This window comes from Artibeus jamaicensis, unplaced genomic scaffold (genome assembly GCF_021234435.1).
Source record: "Artibeus jamaicensis isolate MK-2021 breed Jamaican fruit bat unplaced genomic scaffold, CSHL_Jam_final contig_387, whole genome shotgun sequence".
NCBI classification, from domain to species: domain Eukaryota; kingdom Metazoa; phylum Chordata; class Mammalia; order Chiroptera; family Phyllostomidae; genus Artibeus; species Artibeus jamaicensis.
Genome location: NW_026521812.1, coordinates 20,805,308 through 20,831,979, shown reverse-complemented (window position 1 = coordinate 20,831,979; position 26,672 = coordinate 20,805,308). Strand labels below are relative to the sequence as shown.

The window sequence follows — 26,672 nt, the reverse complement described above, 5'->3', positions numbered from 1 at the left end:
AACATTATAGTTTCCTGTTCAGTGTGATTTTCAAAGTCCTTCACAATCTGGCCCCCAGATGCCTTTCTGGACTTACCTGCTACTCTGAAAGACCTTTCCACTCAGAGTGGACAGCTCATTATTTTTGAACCCACTTGGCAAGGTCCCCACGTTTGGGCCTCTTGGTGGCGTTTCCTTGTCCAGTCCTGACTCAAACTTCACCTCTCTTGAACCCCATCAGAGGGTCTGGCACACACAATGCTTAGTTTTTTCTCTGCCCTTCACTTACTCTACCACGGCTTCTCTTCGCAAATTCCCAAGCCTTTTCTGACTCAACTTTTCAACAAATTTTGAACAATTTAATTTGTTTACCTTGGATTTTATGAAATCCTTCCTTCACTGACCTAGGGTTCACTCTCAATTCTTCCTAGATGTCTACAATGGGCCTTTGCAGTGAATTTTTATATTCTAGTTTGGGGTAAAACAATTTTGTTAAAGAATTACTAAAACGCAGCACTTATGATAACCCTTTTTAAAAGATTTTTCTGTATTTATTTTTAGTGGGGAAGGAAAGGAAAAAGAAGGAGAGTAACATCGATGCGAGAGAGAAGCATCGTTTGGCTGCCTCTCATATGCGCCCCGACCAGGGGGCCCGCCTTGGCTCCCTTCAGACTGTACTCACCGTTTAGGTGACCCCACCCAGCTACACGGGTTAAATATCACTTACACACTGACAACCCCCGGTTTATGTCTGCTACTCTGACCCTGCCAGGCCGTCCGGCCTCCCACTTGACGCCATCATTTAATTCTCTAATATTAAATATCATGACAACACATTCAGCCCGAATCCTTGATTTTTTCCATTTCCCAGGAGAATTCATGCTCCTTCCTTTCCACCTGAATAAAGTGGACCACTGTGCACCAGTTATTTAGGAAATGAAGAATCTCTCCTCGACAATACTTTAGTCAGGCTCTCCTGAATCCTCTTCCCGACAAGGCCTTGACTTTCGGATTTTCACAGCCATCTTTACATGGCCCAGTTGTAGCAAGAATCCCACTATGTTGGCTTGGCCAGTTTCCCACCCTCCATATCTAACCACTTTGATACCTGATTGGAGTCCTCATCCTCCATCATCCCTCCAGTGATGTCTGATCACCCTTGGCTACCTTCAGCAAGAATCCTGTTAGGCCAGGTTAGCCAGAATCCCCCCTCATCCCTGGCATTTCCTCTTAATAATTTTCCATCCACTGACTGCACCCCCAACCTCACTCCCTGGCTATAAATTCCACTTTTCCTTGTGGTATTCAAAATCGAGCCCAGTTCTACACTGAGGTCTCTCTTCCCCTATTGCAATAGTTCCAGAGTAAAATCAGTTATTACAGGTTTAACTTACTGTCCAGCTTTGGTTTTTCTTTGACATAAGCCACAGTCCTTGAAGTCATTTAAAAAATATCCTTCCTCTTATATACCCAGTCAGTCCATTAACCAATACTATTGTTTTAATCTGCACTGTATTTCCCAAATCTGACCACTCTCACCACCGATACAAATCTGATGTAACCCCATAACTAACTAATTGGATCTCTGTTCTCTCTGCTCTCTATCCTGCCCCTGTCTGTATTTCTAACATGTCCAGAAAGTCCTTAACCTAAGGGCTGCACACTCAGGAGCCCTGCTTGCTTTCTGCCTTTACTTTCTACCGACTTCACGCTGCTCCAGCCAACCTGGCCTTATTTCTTTTCTCCAACACACCACGCTCACTCCTGCTATGTGATCCTCGCAGCTGCTTTCTCTGGAATGCTCTTCCCGAGTGGCTGGTTCCCTCACTTCAGCTGGGGCTCTGTGCACCCGTCACTCACAGGAGCCTTCCCCAGCACTACCTGAAGTAAAAACAACCCCCTCCTGTCACTTAATTCACTCATTCTTCTTCATTTTTCTTTAGAACACTCATCATTCCTGACATCATATGATCTGACAACAGATGTGTTTGTTCTTTGTCTTGTCCACAAGAGAAGAGATTTGTGTTCCTTTTCTCATTGTTAGAACAATGTCTGGCACAGGTATTTAATAACTATTTGACAACTAAATCAAGGTAGGCTTTTATATGGTTTGCTTAGAAGTTAAAAGGAAATACTGTTGCTGGTATTTGTTCCTAGTCTAGCAACACAATAGTCCTTGTCACTATGGGGATTTCTGCACAGGTTTTGGACATTTTCCAAGCACAGTGAGTATCCAGTGTGGTAGTAGATGGCAGTGATCAAGCAAGAATGGCTGAAAGCCATCTGTAATTTCCAGCTTCTCCTTTGTTCCAGGGCAAAGTTTCCAGCTTCAGTGAAGTGGCCTCCTCTGTACAGAATTAGGGGAAGACCATGTCACTTAGCTCCAGGCACGGTCTCTTCTCTATGCAGATGATTCTAATTGCTTCTGAGGCACTCAGTACTTTAAGGAATGTTCGTCTATTTTTGTTTTCTGCAGAGCCTAAGGTAGCTATGCTCTTTGCTGTGTTTTTATTCTCTTCACAGATTGATTTTAATAATAATAGTACAACAAAACAAAGATTTTATTGATCAGTTACAGCACAGGAGACCATTATGATGGTAGATTGAAAGAGTCCTGGAGTCTTCAGTGTCTGAATGATCCCATTAAAGGAAATTTGAAGTTTATGTTTTTTTCAAAGAAAATTTAATTTAAAAATTAGTAAGTTTTTATTTTTAATAAGGAAATACATCTAACAGACACTGATGTCGGTCAGATCTTTAAAATATTATTTCTACATTTTCAAAGTATATGGCACAAACATAAGTTATCTTACTGAAATTAAATCTTGGGGGAAGTTGGGTTTAATAGACTGGGCTGTTAGTGACGAGGTTACAGAAGCATATGGGTATCCTGAAGGAAGTAGTTAGGACAGCTAGTTTCTTCATGATGAGCTCTTTTTTGGGGGGAGGTGTAAAGATTTTATTTATTTATTTTTAGAGAGGGGAAGGGAGAGAGAAAGAAAGGGAGAGAAACATCAGTCTGTGGTTGCCTCTCATGTGTCCCCCACTGGGAACTGGCCTGCAACCCAGGCATGTGCCCTGACTGGGAATCGAACTGGTGACCCTTTGCTTCACAGTCCCATGCTCAATCCACTGAGCCACACCAGCCAGGGCTCAAGATGAGCTTTAAGCACTAATTAGACATCATTTGATAAATTTTAAAAAAATGGTTCTGATATGGGAAGTTTTGAAGAACCTCTATTTAACCTTTATTTGCCCAGGCCCCAGGAGCCCTGGGGAGAATGATGGGGCTGTCTGGGATAAGTAAACAACCGTGCATTAGCTAGGGCTGAGATTAGCACCACTGCTGTTAAAAACTGACCTTCGAATTTAGCCTTTGTACTTTACTTTCGCCTGGTAGCTAGGACTAACTTCCGCATTCCTGCTTCTGTATCTTGCTTTACTGCCGGAAGGCTATATAAACCCCTAGAATCCTTTGTTCGGGGCTCAGAATTTGGAGACTGACTCCTCTGGGCCCTCTGGGCACGTTAATAAACCTCGTACTCCAGAATCCCTCTGTGTCTGGTTGCTTGGTTTTCCTGCAACAGTTCCCCCAGAGGATAAAGATTAAAAATAGGTCGTGGGGTAGTGTCCCCAAGCACAATCCATCTAACTTCTCATACTCACCCAAAGTAATATTTCAAGGTGAAAGATTAAAAATCTGCCTCCTTGTCGTCCTGTCACAGGAATGCCAAGACGGTACCGAATTAGCGCCTACGATCCAGATCATTTCCTGTCAGGTAAGTGGTCACATAGGCTGTAAAATGGCTCCGTTTTCAACGCCATCAAGGTTTTATTTCCAACTTGCAAAATGGCCCACTGACATTTTTATTTCTCCTGAGTTGTCTGAAGCTCCCCTCCCCTTTGTGAAGGTGGTGAGCGACCCCCAGAAGCAGTTGGAAAAAGTGTCCTGCTGTTTTCAGGAGTGAAGTGGGGAAGACTTAGAAAGTACATCTTTCCCTTTAGAGAATTTATTTTTGGAGTTTAATCAGGGTGAATTAAAACATTTAACTTTTTTTAAAGATCTAATTGGCTTTAGTCCACAATTCATAACATGATTTGGGCAGCACTGCATCTAGTAAATAGAATAGTGCTCCTAAAACATTTCATTTTAAAACTAATTACTGGCCCTGGGCAGTGTGGCTCAGTGGATTGAGTGTGGGCCTGCGAACTAAAGGGTCCCCGGTTTGATTCCCCGTCAGGGCACATGCCTGGGCGGCAGGCCAGGTCCCCAGTAGGCACTGCACTAGAGGCAACCACGCACTGATGTTTCACTCCCCCTCTTTCTCCCTCCCTTTCTTTCTCTCTAAAAATAAATAAAGTCTTAAAAAAATAAAATTAGTTTACTGAACCTTGACTCAGTTAAGTGTTATTCACTAAATATAGGACACAGTGCTGCCGGGGAGAGAGAAACAGTGAGACTCCTCATTTGTTTCCATCCCGCTGAGCTTGCAACCCACCAGGGGCCAAACCTAAGGTCTGACGCGACTCTTAGACGAGCTGCAGTGAATGCGAATGTTCAGGGCGCAACTGCACAGGAATTCGGATATTTCGGCTAGGGCGTGCAGAATATGTCTACTACACTCAACAAACATTTAATGAAGGCCCACTGTGTGCCAGGCACTGTGGTAAGAGATAGATAAGACACAGGGCTTTCTCTTTGGCACGTCAGCACTGTGGGAAGATGACACAGAAAGGAGGAAAATTCCTGTAAAGTGGTAGGTGGGCTGTTAGAATTATGCACAAAGGAGGAAGACGAAAACAGCCTCAAGGCCAAGAAGAGGGTCAGAAAAGGCACTCTGGAGGAAGGAACACTTCAGCCGATTCTTAAGACAGACAGGAGTGGTTCTGGTTTAGTTTTGGCATCATAAGGCTACTCTAGCCCATCTGTCCTATGGATTACAACGGAAAACTCAACACAAAATGCAAATATCAACTGCCTGAGCACTCTGAAAAGTATGTAAAGGGGTCAACCCTGAGAAAAGAAACCTGCAAGGAGGTAAGTGTCCTGGCTTTTCTTCGCCTCCCTCTCTTTCTTTTAATCCTCATCCAAGGATATGTTTATAGATATTTTGAGACACATGCACACAGAGAAAGAGAGAGAGAGAGAGAGAGAGAGAGAGAGAGAGAGAGAAAGGGAGATAAACATGAATGTGAGAGAAACATCCATCAGTTGCCTCTTATACATGCCCCGACTGGGAATCCAGCTGGCAATGTAGGTATGCGCCCTGGCTGGGGATTGAACCCACAACTTTTGGTGTATGGGGTGATGCTCCAACCAACTGAGCCACCTGGCCAGGGTTTTCTTTTTTGTTCCTACGGCTTAGTCCTATGGTGGGGCCCCATTTGGTATCAAGGGTAGCTAAAACTCTGATAGAAACCTCATATGCCTGGAACTGAGAAAAGAAGCCCCTGTGAGTTGGAAAATAGGCGAAGCCTGGAGGATGGAGAGAGGTGGGGGAGGGGACCCTAATTTTCTGTGTCAGCTGCATAAGTCTTGGGTTCAGTCCTGAGTTGCACTTGTGTGCAAGTGACCCAGAGGAGCCTAGCAAAGGCTTTGACAACTGGCCCAAGTCCCAGACTGACCCCTGAGTGGTATGTGTTTAGGACAGACCCAGAGCAGAGGCTTTGAAAACTGAACTGAGGTCGCAACCCATCACCCAGGAAGGTGGTAGGAAACTCGTAATGTGAATCGGACCAGGCTGACTGCCTGCTTAAACAAACATTCTCCAGAGGAGGATTTTAACTGGATCCAGCATCTCTACAATGTAAGAGGTTAGGCCCTCTGACTAAATAGTCGGGTATTACATGTTTTAAAAATTCCGGGGCACCACCGATTGTGAAATTGCTGAGTTACAACAATCACTTAGGAAGAAAGGGTAAAGATTCTGCCACAGCAGGTAAAAGAGAAAGAAGACACTTGACACAGAGAGGACAATATGATCAAAGGTAAGAAAGTGAGAAATAATGTGTGAAGAACTAATAGCAATTTTGTTGTTGTTGGAATGTAAATGAGATAGGGAGAGCAAGGTATGAAGCTAGAGAGGTGGACAATGGCAGATGAAATTGGATTTTATCCTAAAGGAAGCGTTGAAAGGTTTTATGTAACAGATTTTTATTTCAGTTAGATACTTATGGGTAAAAGTTTTAAAAGTAGGCTATAACAATAGTGTAGAATAGAAGCTTGGTTTCAGAAACATCTTTAGCGGTGATTTTCAACAAGTGTGCTGCAAGAATTTTTAAAGCATGCAACACCTCACTATTTAGTCAGGGGCACAGACCTCTTTTCCTTTAGATTGTCAAATTTAAAAAAATGACAACAGCCAACACAACAATAGCTATCCAGTGGGAATTAATCAAAATTATACCTATTTTTTTGTTAGATAGGCAAAAAATATATTTTTTGGTGTGCTGCAGAATTTTAGTGATTAGTTTATGTGTGCCATGAGATGAAAAAGGTCAAAAGTCACTGATCTCTAGAAATAAAATTGGCAGGCCCAGGTGACAAACGGACAAGAGAAAAAGAAGGGAGTATGAAGGGGGAACCTGGGCTTTCTGATGGCTGGATGGAGGGTGGAAGGGCATTTCAGAAGAGGAGCAGGTTTACTGCAAAAGAAGGTGATTTCAGTTTGAGATGAAATATGGTGAAGCTGGAATTCCTACCAATATTTTAAATTTTATTAGAACTCAGTGTGCCAGTAGAATTGTGTGGCTCAAGTCTAAACTGCATTCTGTGCGCATATAGAACCCTTTACAATTTCCACCTAGCCTACCACTCCCACACCATTTCCTATTCTGTTTCAGCCATATCAAACTTTTCTCAAAGAACCCTTTTTAAAAAGATTTAATTAATTTATTTTTAGAGAGAGGGAAAAGGAGGGAGAAGGGGAGAAAAACATCAATGTGTGGTTGCCTCTCAAGCTCCCCCTACTGGGGACCTGGCCCACAACCCAGGCATGTACCCTGAATCGGTGACCCTGAATTGGTTGGCAGAACAGAGCTAAATCCACTGAGCTACACCGGCCAGGGCTCAAACGGACCTTTCTTGCCACAGAAATAAAAAACAGGTTCTCTTAAACCATACCATCTGCACACGTTCTGAGGTACATTGCAAGGGGAAGTAATGACGTGGAGTGGATGGGGCTAGAGAGATGGGTTGCAAGGGCAGTGATAATGAGACTCAGGATTGTAGTTTGGGAGGCTAAACAGATTAGAGAGGATCGGGTGGAAAATAATATTTCAGATAGATGGTAAGAAAAAATATTACACATTTTGAGGCTGTGGTCTGGTCAAAGAGCAAAAGGAAAGTAAGAGCTGGTGTCTGATAAAGAAGGCCTTTCCTTCTCTGCTGGCGTAGCTTTACTCAGGCATTCTACAAATTGATGCCCTGCTCCACTTCCCTAAACAACGGAATTGAATGCAGGGATTAGGGCGAGAGTGCACTTGAAACCGCGGCTTTGGTTCCAGATTTCTTCCTTGAGCTACTGTTATGTGTTACAATGTACAGCCACGGATTTGCTGCCTGACCTTGGGCAAGATGCTATTTAATTGTCTATAACTTAATCCTCCTGTTTGTGAGGAGAGGATAACATGGAATTTACAGTGTTATGAGGGATAAGTGAGAGTATACGGGTGCTTACAGGTGCATTTCAATAAATGTTAAGTGAGAGATAAACGACAGATCTCCAAAGAGTGAGGGCAGGAATCTTAGAAAGTTGTTAAAGAACAGGCCTCCGGGTCCGCTTTGCGCCGTAAAGGTCCGAGAAGCGGACGCGAAGCCATATCTTGCAATTTTTGTTCCGTATTTTATTATAACGGTTCCTCTGTTCCCAAGCTGCAACTCCAGTTCACTCCGCCAAGGGGCGCCAGCTTCTACGGGTCCAGCTTTATCTGACGCTGAGGCTGGAAAACGGTGTCCTGTCTCTTAGGCAACCATATCAACTTCCGGTTCGCGGCGAGGACTTGGTTGGCGAGTGGCCACAGTTCCGCTACGTGATTCGCGCGGGCGCCTTGGGTACTAGAGGGCGCGCGTCAGATATCTGCAGCGACCAGCGGGTTCCGAAGTTTGATTTCTGTGCCTTGGATAAGGCCTCCCCCCTGCGCCCCCCAGGGAGGTGGCGCTAGCCTAGACCGCCGGCTCTGGAGGCGCGAGACCGGGTCTAGGCTTGGAGTTCCTGAGGCCCCGCTGAGAAGCCGGGAAGTAGCAGGACTGGTTATCTCGAGCCGCCAAGCTGGAGTTGGAAGTGGAACTCCGTGGGACCGGGTACCCGGTGGTCGGGAAGCGGCTTCTCCAGGATGAGGTCCCGGAGGAGAATGAGCCGGAGGCGGTAGCAGGTTCCCGGCGCAGCGGCGGGCGCGGGAGACTGCTGCACTGGTTCGTCACAGTGATCCTGTGTGCCGCCTTCCTGGGGCTGGTGAGAGCCGGGCTGGAGCCCTCCGGGGCCGGGGCATGAGCTGGCCTCCTGTAGAGAATGTGGTCTCGCCTCCGCCGCTTGCAAACTACTTTACCTTGAGCGCGTTAATCTGCCCGAGCCTCAGTTTCGTAGTCTGGAAAACGGGCACAATTCTAATCTTGGAGGGTTATTGTCAAGTGCAAGATTGATTTCCCAGCTTCAGCAAACCTGCCTACCTCTCCTCTGTGGGGTGGGGAGATGCAAGAGATGCAATAGCCGCTGTCCCCTCCCAACCTCCAAACCAAATTACTACACAAAGCTGCTTTTCTAGGATTTTCTCTTCCTCTTCTCACCAAATTCAGCCAACCCCTTATTTTTGCAGGTAGGGAAATAGAGCCAGAGAGGGACAGTGACTTTTCCCGATGACACAGCTGGTTAAGTGGTAGAGCTAGAAGTAATCTCTCTTATTTTGATCACAATCCCATGTAAAACAAACTTCAAGATCCTTCAATGTTTTCCTTAGAGCAAACTAACTTCAAGGCTAGAAGCTCTTTTTGCCAACCCCCTTGGCCTTCCTGTGGTTCCCGTATTTGCGGAAGCCTATCCTTCACTTATTTTGAGTATTGGGACCCTGAGGAGTTGGGAGGGTGAGTCTTCTGAGGAAAGTCTTAGAATATTTTAATCTGAAAAAAAGAAAAACTGCAGACGCTTGATGAACCCTGACTGTGTGCCAGAGCCTGTTGTAAGAACTCTGAGGGTAGGAAGTAGTATGATCACAGTTTCCGTTTCGCTTCCCCCTAGCGTGCTTCCTCTCCACTTGTGCGCAGGCGCCTGGGTCCTTCCTGGGGGCCTGCTCCGGTTTAGGCGGGGGACTCACCCAAGCCTTTGGAGCACAGCAGTGCAATTCGGATAAATTATTCTTGACATGTAGACCAATTAGAAATATTTTTTTAAGTTTCCTCTGAAAGCCAACTGTAACCGTTAATTTTTGCTAACACTACGTTGTCTTTGAGTAAAATTTTATTTTTAAAGTCATTGTATACATGTGTATGTTCTATTTACAAAGAAGGTCTTACAGACTGTACTTCTGATGGCAGCGGGTTTTTCTTTGAAGAAAAGCATAGATTTAGGGAGGGTGTGGGTGGGAGTGGAAGAAGATGGGATAAACGGTAATGGAAAAAATGCAATACCCCCCCCCACATATAAAACAGATTTAGAAACATAAATCGTTTATCTCCTGCCTGTTTTATATAATGTAATTCAGAGGAAGGACCCCACGTACTACTGTTTTAATAACATCAAAAACGGAAATAGTATTTTGATGGTTTGATAATTAACAATTTTTAACATCTAAATTCTTGTGTTATTTGTGCATGTAGTATATTTCAAAATATACAAAACTTTGAAAAATTACCTCAATGTTACATTTACTATTAATACAAAATAGTCATTTATGAAATTGTCCAAAAAGGAAACAATTGTAGCAAAAACCAAGAGAATTAAAGAAATTTTTACAAATTGAGAGTTGTCAAAATTCGGAAAACAGTAGGAGCTGGCGCGCCCGAAATAGCAGTCCCGCTCTAGTCCCAGCATCCTCCGTAGTTTTTCCGGACTGGGACTGAGGTAACCCCTGCATCGCAGGGAAACCCTCTCCTCCCTTTTGAATAGTGAAAAGAGCCACCAAACAGACATTATTTAATGACTATAAATAAAAGCTTTTGTCTTTCAAAATTTTAGGGATTGAGTATCTCTATTGTGGGACCCACATTTCAAGATTTGGCAACAAATTTAAACCGAAACATCAGCAGTATTTCTCACATTTTTGTGGGCCGTGCTTTTGGATATTTGACTGGCTCTGTGATCGGTGGAATTCTTTTTGACGCTATAAATCCTTTTTTACTTTTGGGTAAGTAAACACAAATTTTACTTTCTTTATGACTTTCAGGAAATTTACAACTTGTTTTTAAACATGAAACATACTTGCTTGTAAAGTGGTTGACGTTTCAGGGGTAGTGTTAGGTGTCCTCAGGAGAAGCCGGGTTTCCCTGTTGCCTGCTTTCATTCTGGCAGTTCAGGGAGTCTCGGCCGGCCACTCTGGACATTTAGATTAGCCCTGGGTAGCTTAGTCATCCTCGGCCTTCCCAGCTGTCACTGGAATTTAGACACCAGCCCCGGATCACAGACTGGTTATCCGAAGAGCTCTGCTTTGCAGGGTTTGGGCCGGATCTGGAGTCCCCACAGACCAGAATGAATTCCTTGAACCTGCCCAAGCTAAACCCTGTGCTGAGGATGAGAGGGGGGTGGTGAGGGTGTGAAATGACACAGGCAGTACTTTTGTCCCTGCTGCCCCATGTCAGTAACAGGCTCAGACTTCTCTGCCTGGCCCTTGAAATAGGTGGCAATGCTTTTAACTTAGTCCTTAAAAAAAAAAACACAAATGGACATGTTTGAAGAAAGTTTGGATTAATGTGATAAAATTGCTTTGGAAGTAAGGAGATTTATTATTGTTGATGAATAATATACTGATTGTTGACAAATCTCTGATTCCCAAAGTGGGTTTAAGGAATATACTTCTTTGATTTCCCTCCCTTCTCCTAAACTAGCTTATTTAATCCATTTCACTACCAAGTACTGTAGTAATTGCATTTCATTTTTTGTCTTTTTTTTTGCTTCAGATCTAAAATTCTCTTTAGGTTCTTAAATATGAAACATTTCAGTAAGTAATGTTTGAGCTGTTTGTTTTGCAATAAAACTGCTTTGTGATATACTTATAATTTGATTATTAGTAGTGCTAGAAATATATTCATATTAGAGTAATTTTTATAGTCCATAAAGACTGTAAAAGCTTTCAAATGAGTTGACCACTTAGAGAAACCAAGCCTCTCTGATGCCTACGTGACCCGTGCCTGACGGGTCAGGCACCCGGCTCTGCGCCAGCACCGGCTCTGCGCCAGCACCACCGGCTCTGACGGCCAACCTCCCTTTCTTCTCAGGGCTCTCGTTGTTGGCCACCACCGTGGGCCTTTGTCTCGTGCCATTTTGTAAGGCAGTAGTGCTGCTGGTTGTCATGATGGCCATCTTTGGTGTTTCGATGGGCATTCTGGATACAGGTTAGTGAGCCTTTCGGTGTCATCTCTGGGCGTAGGAAAAAGTGGAGCAGATGATGCATCACTTGTAGACACTGACCTGCTGAGGTGGACATCAGGTCACCCAGACAGAATAAAACCCTTCTGGCAACTCCTTTCCTTGTCAAGCAGAGTGAATTGAAAGAATTTTGCGCAGTGAGAGATTGTTGATTGCCGGCATCCGAATAAGGACTCGTTAGCCCCATGTGGGCGATTGCCCTGCAAATGAGCGAGCTTTCCCTTTGGAAGAACTTTATCACTGTCACGTGGGAAGAACTGGCTAGGGAATCACTGAAACACCTCTTTAATTTAAAGTGCACTCTTTTGAACTAAGAGAAACTTGTGCCAAATGTTATGTTCCTTCTTTTCCTTTTCTCTCACAAGTTTCTGCCCTCCTGCAGGAGATCCTCTCTATGTATCATGTATCTTGATATGTTTTATTTTATTATTATTTTCTTGTCTCCACCCCCTCCTTAATTCTGGCCCCCTTCCCCAGCTTGATACATTTTAAAACCTAGTAAATAACATCCATGACATTTGTTCACCCCTAAAACCAGCTTTCTCCCCCTCTTGTCTGCTCTACTGTTATTTGAAAGGCTGAAGAAATATTTTATACTTTAGGCTTAGTTTGGTTGTAAAATTATGGGATGGAATTTATCTTCAGATATATTTAAATGGAAGAGAGAGAAAATTCAAGACTGGATGCTTCTTGCCTTTCACCTCGGCAGGTGTACAGAGAGTGCACATGCAATGCTACACAAACAAAGGCGGTGCCCTTGTTTCCTGTCGTGGGTACAGCAGAATCCTGGAGCATTTGAACTCCTGAACGTGTCTCTGACATCTGCTACGCACATAAATAATTTTCTTCAAGTGGCTACCAATTGAAAGTACAGAAAAAGTTGGTAATTTGGCCACTCTCTGATGATAATATATATTTGAAATATTTATACACAAATATATAACCACTCCCTTCTCCCCCAGCCTGACATTAGAACTGTGTTATAAAAAGCCTTGGCCGCCTGTGCCTCGCCCAGGGAGGTCGTGGTTTAGTAGCCAGTGGAATTCCATTTGTGAACTTTTGATGTTACGATGCTTAGAGTTCGCTGGTGGTGGTGGGTTAAAGTTCCTTAATCAGAGAATTAACTCAGTGGCAACTTTTATACCTTAGAATATTATAATTTTTGTGCCATGTAAAATAGACTTCTTTCTGATAGTAATGAACTGTTGTTTTACTAAGTTACATGATTAAATACTTTTTCCTGTCTTTCATTGGTAGGTGGTAACGTCTTAATCTTGGCTATTTGGGGTGACGCAGGAGCCCCGCACATGCAGGCCTTACACTTCAGTTTTGCCTTGGGGGCCTTTCTGGCTCCCCTGCTGGCTAAAGTGGCCCTGGGCACGCCGGTGGCTGCTGGAAACCACACCGAGGGGGAAGGTAACTATTCTTCTCTCAGCCGGTCACCTGAAGCTGACTCAGAATCTCTGTTCGGAGTACCTGACAATATAAGTTTCTTGTGTGCTTATGTTATTATCGGTACTTATATTTTTGTAGTTTGCCTCTTTCTTTTTGCTCTGTTTTTAAAGAAAAGCTCACAGCAGGAAAAAGCGAAAGCATCTGCCCAGAGGTCTCGAAGAGCTAAATATCACCACACCCTTCTTTGTCTCCTTTTTGTGTTCTTTTTTTTTTATGTTGGAGCTGAGGTCACTTACGGCTCTTACGTTTTCTCCTTTGCCGTCACCCATGCCGGCATGGCCGAGAGTGAAGCGGCTGGGCTGAACTCCATGTTCTGGGGGTTCTTCGCAGCCTGCAGGGGCCTGGCAATCTTTTTTGCCGCGTGCTTACAACCCGGAGCAATGATCGTGTTGAGCAATATCGGCAGCCTGGTGTCGACTTTATTTCTGGTGCTTTTGAGCAATAACGCGGCTTGTCTGTGGATCGCAACCTCAGGGTACGGAGCCTCGATGGCAACCACGTTCCCCAGCGGTATTTCTTGGATTGAGCAGTACACAACCATCCACGGGAAATCGGCAGCGTTTTTCGTAGTTGGTGCTTCCCTGGGAGAAATGGCTATTCCTGCAGTCGTTGGAATTCTTCAGGAGAAATACCCTGATTTACCTGTAGTTTTGTACACCTCTCTGGGGGCAGCAGTAGCCACTGCTGTTTTGTTTCCTGTGATGTATATGTTAGCCACTTCACCACTCAGTCGTCAGCGAGAAGAACACAGAAGTGAGGACCAGAGAGCTTTGCTCCCAGGCCCTGGGCTAAACGACTACGAGGAAGATAATGAAGATGATGATGCTGAAAAATGGAATGAAATGGATTTTGAAGCGATTGAAATGAATGACACAATGAGGAATTCTGTACTAGAGACAGCTAGAAGTATTTTGATGGAGCCCACAGCAGAAATCTCCAACCAGTTCCACTCACATGCATTCATGTGTGAGTTCTCCACGGTTAATATGGGCAAGTCCCCTGTGGACCAGCTTGCAAGAAACCAGGACCAAAGGGACTAGCACTGAGAGAAGATGGATAATTCACTGACTTTTTGAATAATTGCCAGTTCTCAAGAAGCCAGTCAGAGCAGGGCATTAGCAGATTTTTCAGCACAGTTTGGGGGTCAAAATGTCTAGGTCAGAGTATAGCAAACGCTAGAAGGTTTTGATACATTCTGTAATTCCCAGAGTCTTCCATGGAGAACCAGTGGTCTCACCCAGCAGGATCTTGTGAGGCTGGTGTTTGGCATGTGGCTGATTAGGTAATATTTTACAGTCTTCATCTTTCAGATGATTGATTTCATCTTTCAGAAAGAAGATTGATTCATTGAACAAGTTACCAATTGTCAGTATTCTGCCAGGAAAGTTGAAGAGAGTCCTCTCATAAAATAGCCTCTTTGAACATGGGCAGAGATTGTGTTTACTTATTTTACGCTGCCTGTACTGTTGGGCCACAGAACGCTGATACCTCGTTTGATTTTGATTCCCATGAAGAGAACACAGAACGGGGCCCTACAAACATGGCTTCAAGCCTTGACTGCTGCTTACTAGCCTTCTGGCCATGCATGCGGTCACTTAACTGGCCTCGGCCTTGTTTACCTCATCTTTTGACTGGGATTCCATAAGTGAAAATGAGATAGTTTTCAAACTAGGAATCTCTAAGTTTTAAAGTTTGTGTAAGTTGTCTGCTAGGAATTAGTGTCAGTTCCACTCCATTCTTCATTTCAAAGGAGAAGTGAAACAAAATCAGTAGCTTCAAGGATGTGCTGCTGATTATAAATACATATGAGTTTAAGAAACTCAATGTTTAATACTCTATTTGAATAATTACCCAAGGAATACATTTTTTAAGTTCTGAATTTTATTGATTCAAAGATTCACCTTTTCCCCCCACATTTTTAACATCTCTGAAATCAGAATATATCTTAAAGCCAATGATCATTTAACATTGTGACAAACTTAACTGGAAGTTCTTTTCCATATATATAATGTCGCATTTTACAATCAGTGTCTTAGATTCTGCAGAATCAGTATTTCAATCGATTATGGAGATTATTTTTAGCCATTTTAAAAGGAAAAGGGTTTTTTTGTATGCTAGTGTCCTCAATGCTCAAATGAGATTTGGACATGCTGTGTTCCAAGTGTCGGTTTTGGAGCTGCTGTGTTCGTGGTAGGACTGAGCAGGGTCTCCTGAGGTCGTTCGCCTGCCTCGGCAGCAGCCTGGGTCTGAGCCTTGCTGTTTCAGAATCTCCTCCTCGAGTCCCATTGTAAGCACTGAACCCAGGCTTAGTTCCATGGACAGTTAAGCACAGTTTCTAGTGATTGGAATACTTGCATCCCTCATCCAGGGCTCCTCTGTGAGTCTGAATTACCAAGGAAACCACAGTAGTGGTGAGGACGCAGCTTGGTGGCCTAGGAGTCGGGACCACAGAGGGCACTTCCTGCGAAGGTGGCAGAGCAGGTGTGGGTGGCCCTTTGAAAAATGACTGATACTGATGACAGATTTTGTTCGCATCTCTTTACCACGTTTTATGCTGAATAACATGGAAATTCTACCTTACTGCAGTATGCCTCCTTTTTCTTAAATATGTAAACTTGCCTTTGTTTTTTTTTATTAAGTGCATTACAGTGCTTTTATTGACCACTGCCCATTCACTTTATAAACCTGCCAGTGCACTGGTTCATGTTAATGATCTAACAGGTTTGGAGACAGCTGGTGGATAAATTAACAGTGAAAAGCCTATGCTTCTTGCTCTTCTTATACTGTAGTTTTCTCTCAGCTGGAACTTGGAGGTTGCCTCTGTGCCATCTGTTGCTTTTCCTTGGGTTGTTGGTATTTAGGCAGTAGCAGCTCCTGGGCAGCTGGGAGGCTCTGCTGGAACAGGGACTCCACCCGCAGTGTCTTCATTGAAGGGTAGAAGATGCAGCTCAGGGAGGGAAGGGTGTTAACACGAACGTGGCGGGAAATTTAGAGATCCACAGTGGAAAATCCACTAGAGTCCCACGAACAAATGTGAATGGCAGTAAGAGATTAAAGGTATTGTTAAAGTTTGATTATGTATTTCCATATTGGAAGAGTAAGACTGAGTTCAATTCTAAGAATTAGCATTCATCCTAGTAATCAATTCTTAGGTAAGTAGCTGCTGATACAGAAGTAACCAATACCGAAGTTTCTATTACTGTGTAACAAATTACCACAAATCTAGCAGCTTAAAATAATAGCCATTTTTTATCTCACAGTTTCCTTGGGTCAGGAATTTGGGCGGGACTTTCAGGTCTCACAGGGCTGCCATCAGGCCGTTGGACAGACCGTGCCCCTCTCCGGAGCCCGGGGCTCCCTGCCAGGCCCATGAGGTTGCCGACAATATTCATTTTCTTGCTGTGCTAGACGGAGGTCCCTTGTGTTGCTGGCTGTCAGCTGGCACCAGTGTCAATTCCTGGGGCCTCCCACAGTTCATTGCCTTGTGGTGCTCACAGATGCTCTCACAACCTGGCAGCTTATCTCTTCAGAGCTTGCAGGAGAATCTCTTGCCCACTGAGAGTTTACTGAGATGGAGTCTTACATCACAGTGTCATGGGAGTGCTGTCCCAGCGCCCGTGCCACATCCTGTTATCTAGAAGCAAGGCACAGGTTCCGTCCACATCCATGGGGAGAGGCTAGTACAGGGGTGTGACTTATTGAGGGTTATGTAACCAGGTACCTGCAAAATAGAGGTTGAGAGAGTTAAACAGTTGGATCTGGGGAGAAATGAAAACCTTCAGCAGTCACTCCCAGATCACGGGTGGAACCCGGGGTGGAGCCCGGGAAGTGTGCATGAGTGAGGATGGCAGGCCCCCCGGGGCCGGGCCAGCAAACCTGGTTGGTAGAGCTGTTTTTTGTTTGTGGGGCACTGGATGGGTTAACTCAATCATGCCTTTTTTTCTTGACATTTTATTTATGCCCTTCACCACTGTGCTTTTAACCTGTTCAAATGCAGCTCAATAAGAGGGAAATAGGTAAATTCCAGTTTAATTGTGTTTTCATAGTAAAGCGTGAGAACATTTTGAAAGCATTTTTCTATTACTCTATTTTTTAAAGAAAAATCTCTTTTAAAAGCCAGTTTTTGTTATAAAAGTAATGCAGGTATTTTAAAAAGGTCATGGTAGAAGATTAGTTAAGTACATAAAAATATAAGGGACAAGTATAAGTGATTTGTAATCCTAAATACCTAGAAAAGTTCTTACATTTCTCATCAACTTAATTTCCTAAGTAAGGAGTAAAGGGGTAAAAAAACATGATAGTATCAGAAACAGCTTGAATTTTGTGTGCAGGGGACATCAGCACTGCAGATGGTGGACTGCTTATTAGTTTGAAGAATTGTAGTTTATTAAAAACAAGCAATAGCAACATAGTCCTGAAAGATGTGTGAGATGCAGATTAAATGTGAAATTATTTTATTTCAGGTAGATTCATTGAGTAATTAGGATAATTTTCTCATAATTAGAATTTTGGGTTTACCATAGTAATGTATGAGTCCTGCCACTTAATCATAGTTATTAGTAAAATGGAGCTTAAGACCCTTAATGGAAAGAGACACGTTCTTCTGGGGCACCCTGTGTCTGTGTGGGCGTGTGTGCGGGAACCCACAGGTGCTCTGTGGGTCTGACATGTTCTGATACTGTGGGGTGCACTGCAGTTAGAGTGGTAGAAAAGGGAAAGTGCCCTGCGAATGGCAGGTCGGCAGTGGAGGGACAGTGGTGTGGGGGTTGCTGGGGGAGGGGCTGTGTGGGGCTGAGTGGGAAAAATGGAGACAATCCAATAAAGATTAAATCAACAATAAAACAAAAAGCAGAATATGTGTTTCACATTTTGTGAGAAATATCCCTTTATGAGGTTATTGTAGATTCGTATGCAGTGTGTACATAGTGGTTTTTTCACATTTGCTATTTGAGAGGTACTTGCTCAGTGTGAAAGGGTGGAGAATTAGACTAGTGCTTCTCATACGTTAATGTTCCTTAAAACTGCTGGTTAAGCCCTGGCCGGGTAGCTCAGTTGATCAGTCATCCCGATATACCAAGTTTGCGGGTTCCGTCCCCAGCCAGGCACATAACAAGAGTCAAACAATGGATGCATACGTAAGTGGAACAACAACTTGGTGTTTCTCTCTCCCTCTAAAGTCAATAAATTGAAAAACTGCTTGTTAAAATTCCTGTTCCCATTCAGTAGGACTGGGGTGGAGGCTGAGATTCCACAACAAGCTCCTAGTGATGGAGTGCTTCTGGCCCATGGGCTCACCAGACTTTGGGTGGCAAGTTCCCCTTTTTGAGAGTGTCGAATTCTTTACTACTTTGGGGGGTTTCACTTGTTTTGTTTTAGCTTTCCTAAATTTGGCGCTCAATCTCTGGGAGTGTGTGGTCCCCACGCAGCCCCTCCTTGCATGCACATTCCAGGCCTTGGTTCTCCTCAGTCCTCTCTGTCGACTGTTGGCGGTTGGCTACTCAACTTCACATGCTTACTGCTTGCTTCCCCTCTGGCAGTCTCCGTGGGAGGCGCTAGGTGCACACGGGGAAAAGGTCAGCAGGTTCCTGTCTGTGTGGGACTTACCCTCTGGTGTGTTCTGGGTCTGTCCTGCAGAGTGTCCATGACGCAGAAAATGAATTTTTAATGTAAATGTAAATTTAAATACATTGGCTAGTGACTCATATTGAATAGCGCAGGTGGGTGGAGGGAGAAATGCCATTAAACAAGGAATCACACAAGGTGTTTGCAAAAAGGCTTTATTTCCTGCTGTACTAGAAATTACCATGTATCTAGGGTCAGAAAGGTTATGATAGATAGCTTGTCAGATGGCCTAATACAAATTATCATGGCACTTAAGAAAGGCCTGATTATATTAGTTAATGGATGGCCTGGAGGGGCGTTTAGAAGTTGCTCGGAGTTTAAACATGCTGAGTTTATAAGGTGCCTGCTCCCCCATCCAGAGAGTGGCCTCCTCTGCACTCCTTCCCACACTGCCCCCGAGTCGGGCGCGGTCCGTACCCAAAAGGGGAGTTCAAGGTCTGTGCTGTGCCGGGAGTAGAGCTGGGCTCCGTGAACGTTTGCTTGCTAGTGGTTGTCCGAATGTGATGCAAATTGTCGGGCCTGGCAGTGCTGGTCTGGTTTATGTTTTGAATCAGAATAGGAAAAAAATCGGACCAAATTACAGAACCTTTTCGGAGTGCTTATTAGGCAAGGTTGGTAGTGGAGGGTTTGATTTTTCACCAAGGAGAGAAGCTCTGTCCCAGTAGCGCAGTACGAGTGAGCGGCAGAGGGGCTCCCGGGTGGTGAGAGGCACTACTGCAGCTCTGATCCCTGCTGGCCAGCAGGGTTCCCAGCTCCACACGTTCCAGTCATTGGACGGGCACTGAGCGCACTGTGTTCACTGACCACCCTGGGAATGTAGCAGAGGACAAGACTCATGAGGTCCTTGCCTTCACCGGGCTTGTGTTTTACTATTTCAGTACGATTTGCTCTGACTACTTTCTGTTAGCTGAAGAGCCAGCAAATCTGATCGTAATAGGTTTTACTAGGTTCCAGAAAAGTCTGTAAAGCAGTGAGCTCTTGTTTCCGTGGTGTGTGTGTGTGTATCTGTCCATTTTTATATTTTCACATGGAATCTTTGGGGTCATTCTTGAGGTAGAGTTTTGTAAGAATTACTTAGCCCGATGCAGTTGAGGTTAATAGAGTGAAAAGCTGCTCAAAGAGTGTGCAGCACTGGGGCGGGGCCGTCTGGGGGTTGGTGCAACACAAAGGTCACTGTTCTGGCTGAACCTCATCTTGGGTCACCCCTGTGGGCAGTTCTCATTTCTCAGCCCTTTTACTTATCACTTGCTGAGAACTTTCTACTCTGAGGAGGAGATTAGCCAGTTCCGAATCAGCCCTTTTACTTATCACTTGCTGAGAACTTTCTACTCTGAGGAGGAGATTAGCCCGTTCTGAATCAGCCCTTTTACTTATCACTTGCTGAGAACTTTCTACTCTTAGGCGGAGATTAGCCAGTTCTGAATCCAGGCACCCTTTGGGACTTCACCCTTGTTGGAGACAGACTCAGAGACAGGAGCATAGGAAAGGAAGTTCACCTGTGAAGAGCAAGAGGACTGGCCAAATAAATCACACGCATTTAAAGGAAACAAGCAGGACCCACCAGGGTTTCCAAGTTTGCATTAGTCTGTGGTGGAAAAGCAGTAACTTTCCCACGTGATTCCCATCGTCACAAAGGCTGTGATGAGTCTTCACACATCAGCACAGCAGAAACCAGGGATCAAATTGCTTTGCCGGGGAGTCCAGGCTTGTGGGAAATGTTTGAGGTTTTATTGTCTTTGAGATCAGAACCAGTCAGGTGACCCTGTTACTTTCGATGTATCTTGGGCTGCAGAGTGACTGGGCTGTGACGCGGACGCGCTTAGTCAGATTGAGCAGGGCGAAGCGACATTGCCCCTGCAGCCTCCAGGGGCAGGAGGGCCCTGGGGAGGAATGGGACTGCAACACACACCCTCATTCAGGGTTAAGTGATGATAAGCCTCTGCTCCAGTGGTTTTCAACCTTGACTGCCGTTAGAGCCGCCAGGGAGCCTTCAAAAACAGGTGCCCAGCATTATTATTTAAATAGGAATTTAACTGGTCTGGAGTGGAGCCCCATCACTGATACTTTCCAAAGTACCCCCAAGTAAGTGTAACCTGCATTTGAGGTCGAGAACCACTGCTTTTATCGGTGCGGAGAACTGGAACCTCTGCTGGTCACGGCGATTTTTTAAAGACTAATGTGCAGCGAGGTGAAGTGCTGCTTTTGTAGACCCTTAAAATTTTGTGCACTTTCTCTGAAGGAAAACTGGGGAGGAAGAGCTCCCCTATTTCCTGTTACCTTCACTGCCACATGGTCTGACACCCTGTCCCCAAACGAAGCCTCTTGGAGGTTGCCCTTGGAGACAGGTTTTCACTGAGCCATTTTGACTTGGGGGCCTTAATGGGGTGGGGTGATCTTGTAGACTTATTACAGCTGGATTTAAGACTGTCTACATGGCTTTGTACAGTGTGAAAGCTTGTTTGAATAGAATAAACATTGATGTTGATTTAACATAAAATTTGTCTCTCATTTCATGAGATGAAATTGGTTAGGCATCTCTCCAGAAATTAGTCAAGAATATTTCCAGATTTGACTCTGTGAGTTCTCCAAAATGTGTGTGATAGTAATATGGGGTTCCTAAAAGGTTAATAGTATTTTATTTTCATTTCACAGATATTGTAGGAAGGACATCTAACATCTGTGATGACATCTAACATATCTGGCCCTTCAGCTTCTCTTCCATTTATTATCTAAATTTCTAAATTTACAAGTCCGCCACAGAAGCTGTTATGAGCTGGATATATTAATGTTCTACTTGAGAAATAATTTGCTAATCCGGATGATTACAGATCTGTGTTTCAGAATGGAAAGGAGGGTGTTGGAGTTGCAGAAACTGGGGTGCCTCTCTCCTTGCTACCCCGGGCACAGGGCCCTGCAGCCGAAGGCTGGCTCTGGTGCCCACAGCCCTATTTCTTTATTTGGTTAAATCAATTAGAGTGATAGTCTGGTTAAATGCTTCTAACTTGGAGCAAGATTCAGGTGCACAGCAGCGGCCTCACCCCTTCACCCTTTTCTGAGGTTTTGGGAAGATGTTTTTATTTTTTAAAATAAATTTTATTTATTTATCTTTAGAAGGGAAGGGAAGGAGAGAGGGAGAGAAATATCAATGTATGGTTGCTTTCCTGCATCCCCTGCTGGGAACTGGCCTGCAACCCAGGCATGTGCCCTGACAGGGAATCGAACCATGATCTTTTGGTTCACAGGCCTGTGCTCAATCCACTGAGCTACACCAGTCAGGGCTGGGAAGATGTTTTTAAAAGTAGCAAAGTTTAAACTGAGAGAAACGAAAGGACCACACTCACCCTTGTTGCATTGGAGCAGTTATAAATGACACTCCTAGTGCCCTCGTTGACCTCTGCCGTCCCTGCGGTCAGCAACCTGAGTCTGTGGCCCTGCACTTCACTCTGGGCCGGATCCTTTCGTACCTTTGCCTTATGCCAGGGACTCTGGGCAAAGTTTGGGCTTTTCTGGATCCTATATACAAAACTCTAGAAGCCTTGGCATGGGCCAGATATGACAGGATTTCAAGTGTAACGGACTGTGATGTCCAAGGGTCTCGAATACGTTCCCTGAGGAAGCAGGGGCTTGGTTCATCATTCCACTCCCACTTCGTCTCCCATGGAGTGGGTTAGACACGGGGGAGGACTGAGTGACCACGCCACCTGCTCTTCAGGGGCTCTCCGGGCCCGAAGGACAGCTTAGGGGCTGTGGCTTACCAGGACAGACGTGAAGACTGACTGGGGCCCCTTTGCTTCTACCTCCTGGAAAAGAGGATGGTTTGGGAGTGGAATTTTTCCATTTGCTCGTCATTTTCCAAATGACAACTTACAGCCGTCATTTAATTCTCTCTGGGAAACTCCAGTGGATCCGTAGAACACAGCAAAACTCCTGTGTGGTAGGGGCTGTGGAGTGTTGTCAGCCTAGATTTGAATTCTGACTCTGCTGCCTACTACCTTGACCACTTTAATCAATTTATCTGTGCCTTGGTTTCCGTAAATGAGGTCATGTTTGTAAGGCACTTAGCATGTTGCCTCCTACGCACTATTGTGGGCTGAATTGCGCCCCCACGGCTCCCGGTTCCTATGTCGACGTCCTAACCCCAGAGTCCCAGACTGTGACTATTTGGAGACAGGGCCTTTAAAGAGGCAGTTAAGCTAAAATGAGGTCTTAGGGTGGACCCTAATCCAGTGTGACTGGTGTCCTTATATGAAGAGGAAATTGGACACGGAGGACGCGGAGGGGCGACGGTGTGAAGGAGACATGGGGAGGACGGTTGTCTGTATCTAGCCAAGAAGAGAAGCCCCGGTGGAAACCAGCCTTCCAACGCCTTGAGCTCAGGCTTCGAGCCTTCAGTGTTGTGGGGACGGTTTCAGTTGTTCAAGTCACCCAGTCTGTGGTGTTCTTCTGTGGCAGCCCTAGCAAACTAATACACTAAGTATGCAATTAATGTCAGCTACTATTGCTATTATTATTATTATTATTCCAAAACCACTTAGCTGCAGAAAAAATAAACCTGCCGAAAATGGGGAATTTTAATCAGAAAATAGGGCTCTAAAAGAGACCATACACAAAAGGGAAGTAATAAGAGTGTTTATTATAACTGTCGTGGCTGGGAAGGCCAGGTGGGACACCCTAACTAAGCCAACAATGTTGCAGGTCACAGGGACACTTCATTGTCCTGGCAAGTCAGTGAGAGGATGAGCGGCTGGGCCCTCACACGCCTGGCCTGGGTGCTCTCTGCTCAGGCCCCTGCAGGGATGGACTGACTCCCTTGGCCCCCAGCCAGAAGCTGAGATAACTGGAACCCATCAGCAGCTGAAGAGTGGGAATCAGCAAGAGTACGCAGTTGTTTTTGATGGATAATATATGCACATAGTACATAACAAACAGTGCAGAGGGAAGTGAAAAAATGAATCTTAGCCTTCGCCCTTACCCAGCGCCCATTAAGGCAACTGCTCTTGTTATTTTTGTGCATCTTCTAGAGATAACGGTGTATATATAAAAATGTGTTCATCTGTATATAAAAATGAATACAAGTAAATAAATATCCTCTGCTTTATTTTTATTACGGTAGAATGACGGATAACATTGTATTAATTTTGTCTGTACAGCATAACAATGTTTACATACTGTGAAATGGTCACAGTAGGCTTATTGAACATCCCTCACTATGTGGTTACAAAATCTTTCTTCTGATGAGAACTTTTACTGTCTTAGCAACTTTCAAATACACACCCAGTATTGTTAACTTACAGTCCCCATGCTGTACTCTGTGTCCCCAGGACTCATTTGTAATGTGGCATCCACCAATGTGAGCAACAAATGGTCGGAAGCTTTCAGGAGTTTAAGATGGAACTTTATTGGCCAAAGTTTTACCTGCACAGGGGCGAACTCCCGGGGTGTCCGGAGACACGGTGCCAAGAGGCTGCAAATGAGAGTCGCGCCTGGCGCTTACAGCCTAGGGTTTTTATTGGGGTCAGCAAGCAAGCAAATACAGAAGCAGACGTAGCTGTTAGCAATTGGCTATCTCGAGAGAACACACATGGCTATGTTCTCTGCTTGCAACAATGGATACTTTTCTGCAAAGACAAGGTCATACACAGGCAGTTATCTTGTTCAGCACTCTTTGTTCTTTCTGTATTTTCTATCTTCCTTGCTGAGACAGTCTGGAGCCTGCCTCGGGTTCCTCTTGGCTACTTTTATCTAATTCCGGGCCTAACAGTAACTGGAACTTTACACCTTTGGATCCCTTTCACCCATTTTACCCACCTCTGGCAACCCCCCAGTCTGTTCTCTGTATCTATGGGTCCGATTTTTCTTTTTCTATGTTCCACGGTCTGCCAGAGAGTATCCAGCCATGTAATGTGAAAAAGAACCAGAAACAGTGTACATGGGACAATGACACCTCAGTCCCCTTCAAAGTGGGCATCCTGGGACCTCACACAGTTCTCCCAAGCTCCATCAGCTGCTCTGTTGCATTTTCCTGAATCTCAGTGACAGTCTGAAATCTCTTCCCTTTCAAAGGTGATTTTAGTTTTGGGAAAAACCAGAAATTACAGGGCACCAAATCTGGACTATAGGGTTTCTGAGTCACCTGGGTGATTTGATATTTTGACAAAAAACTCTGCACGAGACGTGATACATGAGCGGGTGTGTTGTGACGAAGCTGCCAACCACCCATTGCCACCGCTGCGGCCTCTGAGTCATCTGAATAGTTTCCATGGAGGATTGTTCAAGCTTTTTTAAAAAAGATTTTTATTTATTTATTTTTAGAGAGGGTGTATGGGAAGCAGAAAGAGGGAGAGAAACATCAGTGTGTGGTTGCCTCTCGCGCACCCCTGCCTGGGGACCGGGTCTGCCACCCAGGCCTGTGCCCTGACTGGGAATCAAACCAGCAACTCTTTGGTTCTCAGGCCTGCACTCAGTCCACTGAGCTACACCAGCCAGAGCTCAAGCTTAATGCAGCATTTGATGCAGATTTGTTGCTCTACTGTCATTTTGAACACAGCTGCCACCAGCACACATGCTTATTCCATGGCATCTACTGTTCCCACTGACTAATACAGTGAAGTCCTCATTGTTCACACGTGCACATTCTAGTCCACTCTCCTTGGCTGTCAGGTCACATCAATGTCACATAAACTGTTCTTGTTATATTAACAATGGCTGGGCTTTTTCCAGATAGACCACATATGCGATCATTCTGTCTTTCTCTGACTTCACTTAGCACAATGCCCTCAAGTTCTATCCATGCAAATGGCAGAATTTCCTTTTTTTTTTTTATAGTCAGTATCCCATTGTGTGTGTGTGTGTGTGTGTGTGTATATATATATATATATATATATATATATATATATATAACCACGTTTTCTTTACCCATTCATCTGTCAATAAGCACTTAGATGGTTTCCACCTCCTGACTATTGTGAGTAATGCAGGGAATGTGGGATTCTGACTTTTTGAGAAAGAGATTTTGTTTTCTGCAGATAAACACCCAGTAGTGGAATCTCTGGGGGATATGGTAGTTCTATTTTTATTTTTTCCAGGAACTTCCACACTGTTTTTCGTAGCAGCTGCACCAATTTGCATTCCCACCAGCAGTGCATAAGGGTTCCCTTCTCTCCACACCCTCAGCAACACTTGGTATTTACCATCTTACTGATAATAGCCATTCCAACAGGTATGAAGTGATATCTCATTTTGGTTTCAATTTCCATTTCCCTGATGATTAGTGATGTTGAGTATCTTTTTTTATGTGTCTTTTGGGCATTTGTATATCTTTGAAAAAATGTCTGTTCGGATCTCCTGCCCATTTTTTAATTGGATTGGGTTTTTTGTGGGTTTTTTTTTGTTATTGAGCTGTGTGAGTTCTTTATATATTTTGGATATTAACCTATTGTTAGATTTATGATTTGCAGATATTTTCGATATCTGGGCAAAATCAATATCTTGCCCATTGGTAGGTCATCTGTTCATTTTATTGATGGTTTCCTTTGCTGTATAAAAGCTTTTTAGTCTGATGTAGTCCCACTTGATTATTTTTGCTTTGTTTTTTTAAAAAAAGATTTTATTTATTTATTTTTAGAGAGAAGGGAAGGAAAAAGAGAGGGAGAGAAACATCAATGTATGGGTGCCTCTCATGTGCCCCAAACTGGGGACCTGGCCCATAACTCAGGCATGTACCCTGACTGGGAATTGAACCTGCAACCCTTTGGCTGAGCTACACCAACCAGGCTGTTGCCTTTCCTTTTGATGTCAAATCCAAAAATCATTGCTAAGACCAATTGATAGGAGCTTACTGTTTATATTTTCTTCTAGGAGTTTTATGGTTTTAGGTTTTACATTGTCTTTAATCCATTTTGAATTAATTTTTATGTGTAGTGTAAGATAGGGGCCCAAGTTTCTTTATTTTGCATGTTGCTGTTCAGTTTTCCCCACACCATTTATTGAAGAGACTGTTCCTTTGTCATAAATTGACCAGGTATGCATAGGTTTATTTCT

General features: G+C 44.3%; 1 protein-coding gene across 1 annotated transcript; it reads left to right on the top strand.

Moving 5' to 3' along the window:
* Positions 1–3,706: 3,706 nt before the first annotated feature.
* Positions 3,707–15,590, top strand: MFSD4B (major facilitator superfamily domain containing 4B). Its single transcript, XM_053664885.1, is given in 7 exon segments — positions 3,707–3,758; positions 7,853–8,073; positions 8,223–8,432; positions 10,149–10,317; positions 11,405–11,521; positions 12,813–14,020; positions 14,022–15,590. Coding segments are annotated over 7 exon segments (2,034 nt in total). The 3' UTR covers positions 14,079–15,590.
* The last annotated feature ends 11,082 nt before the right edge of the window (positions 15,591–26,672 follow it).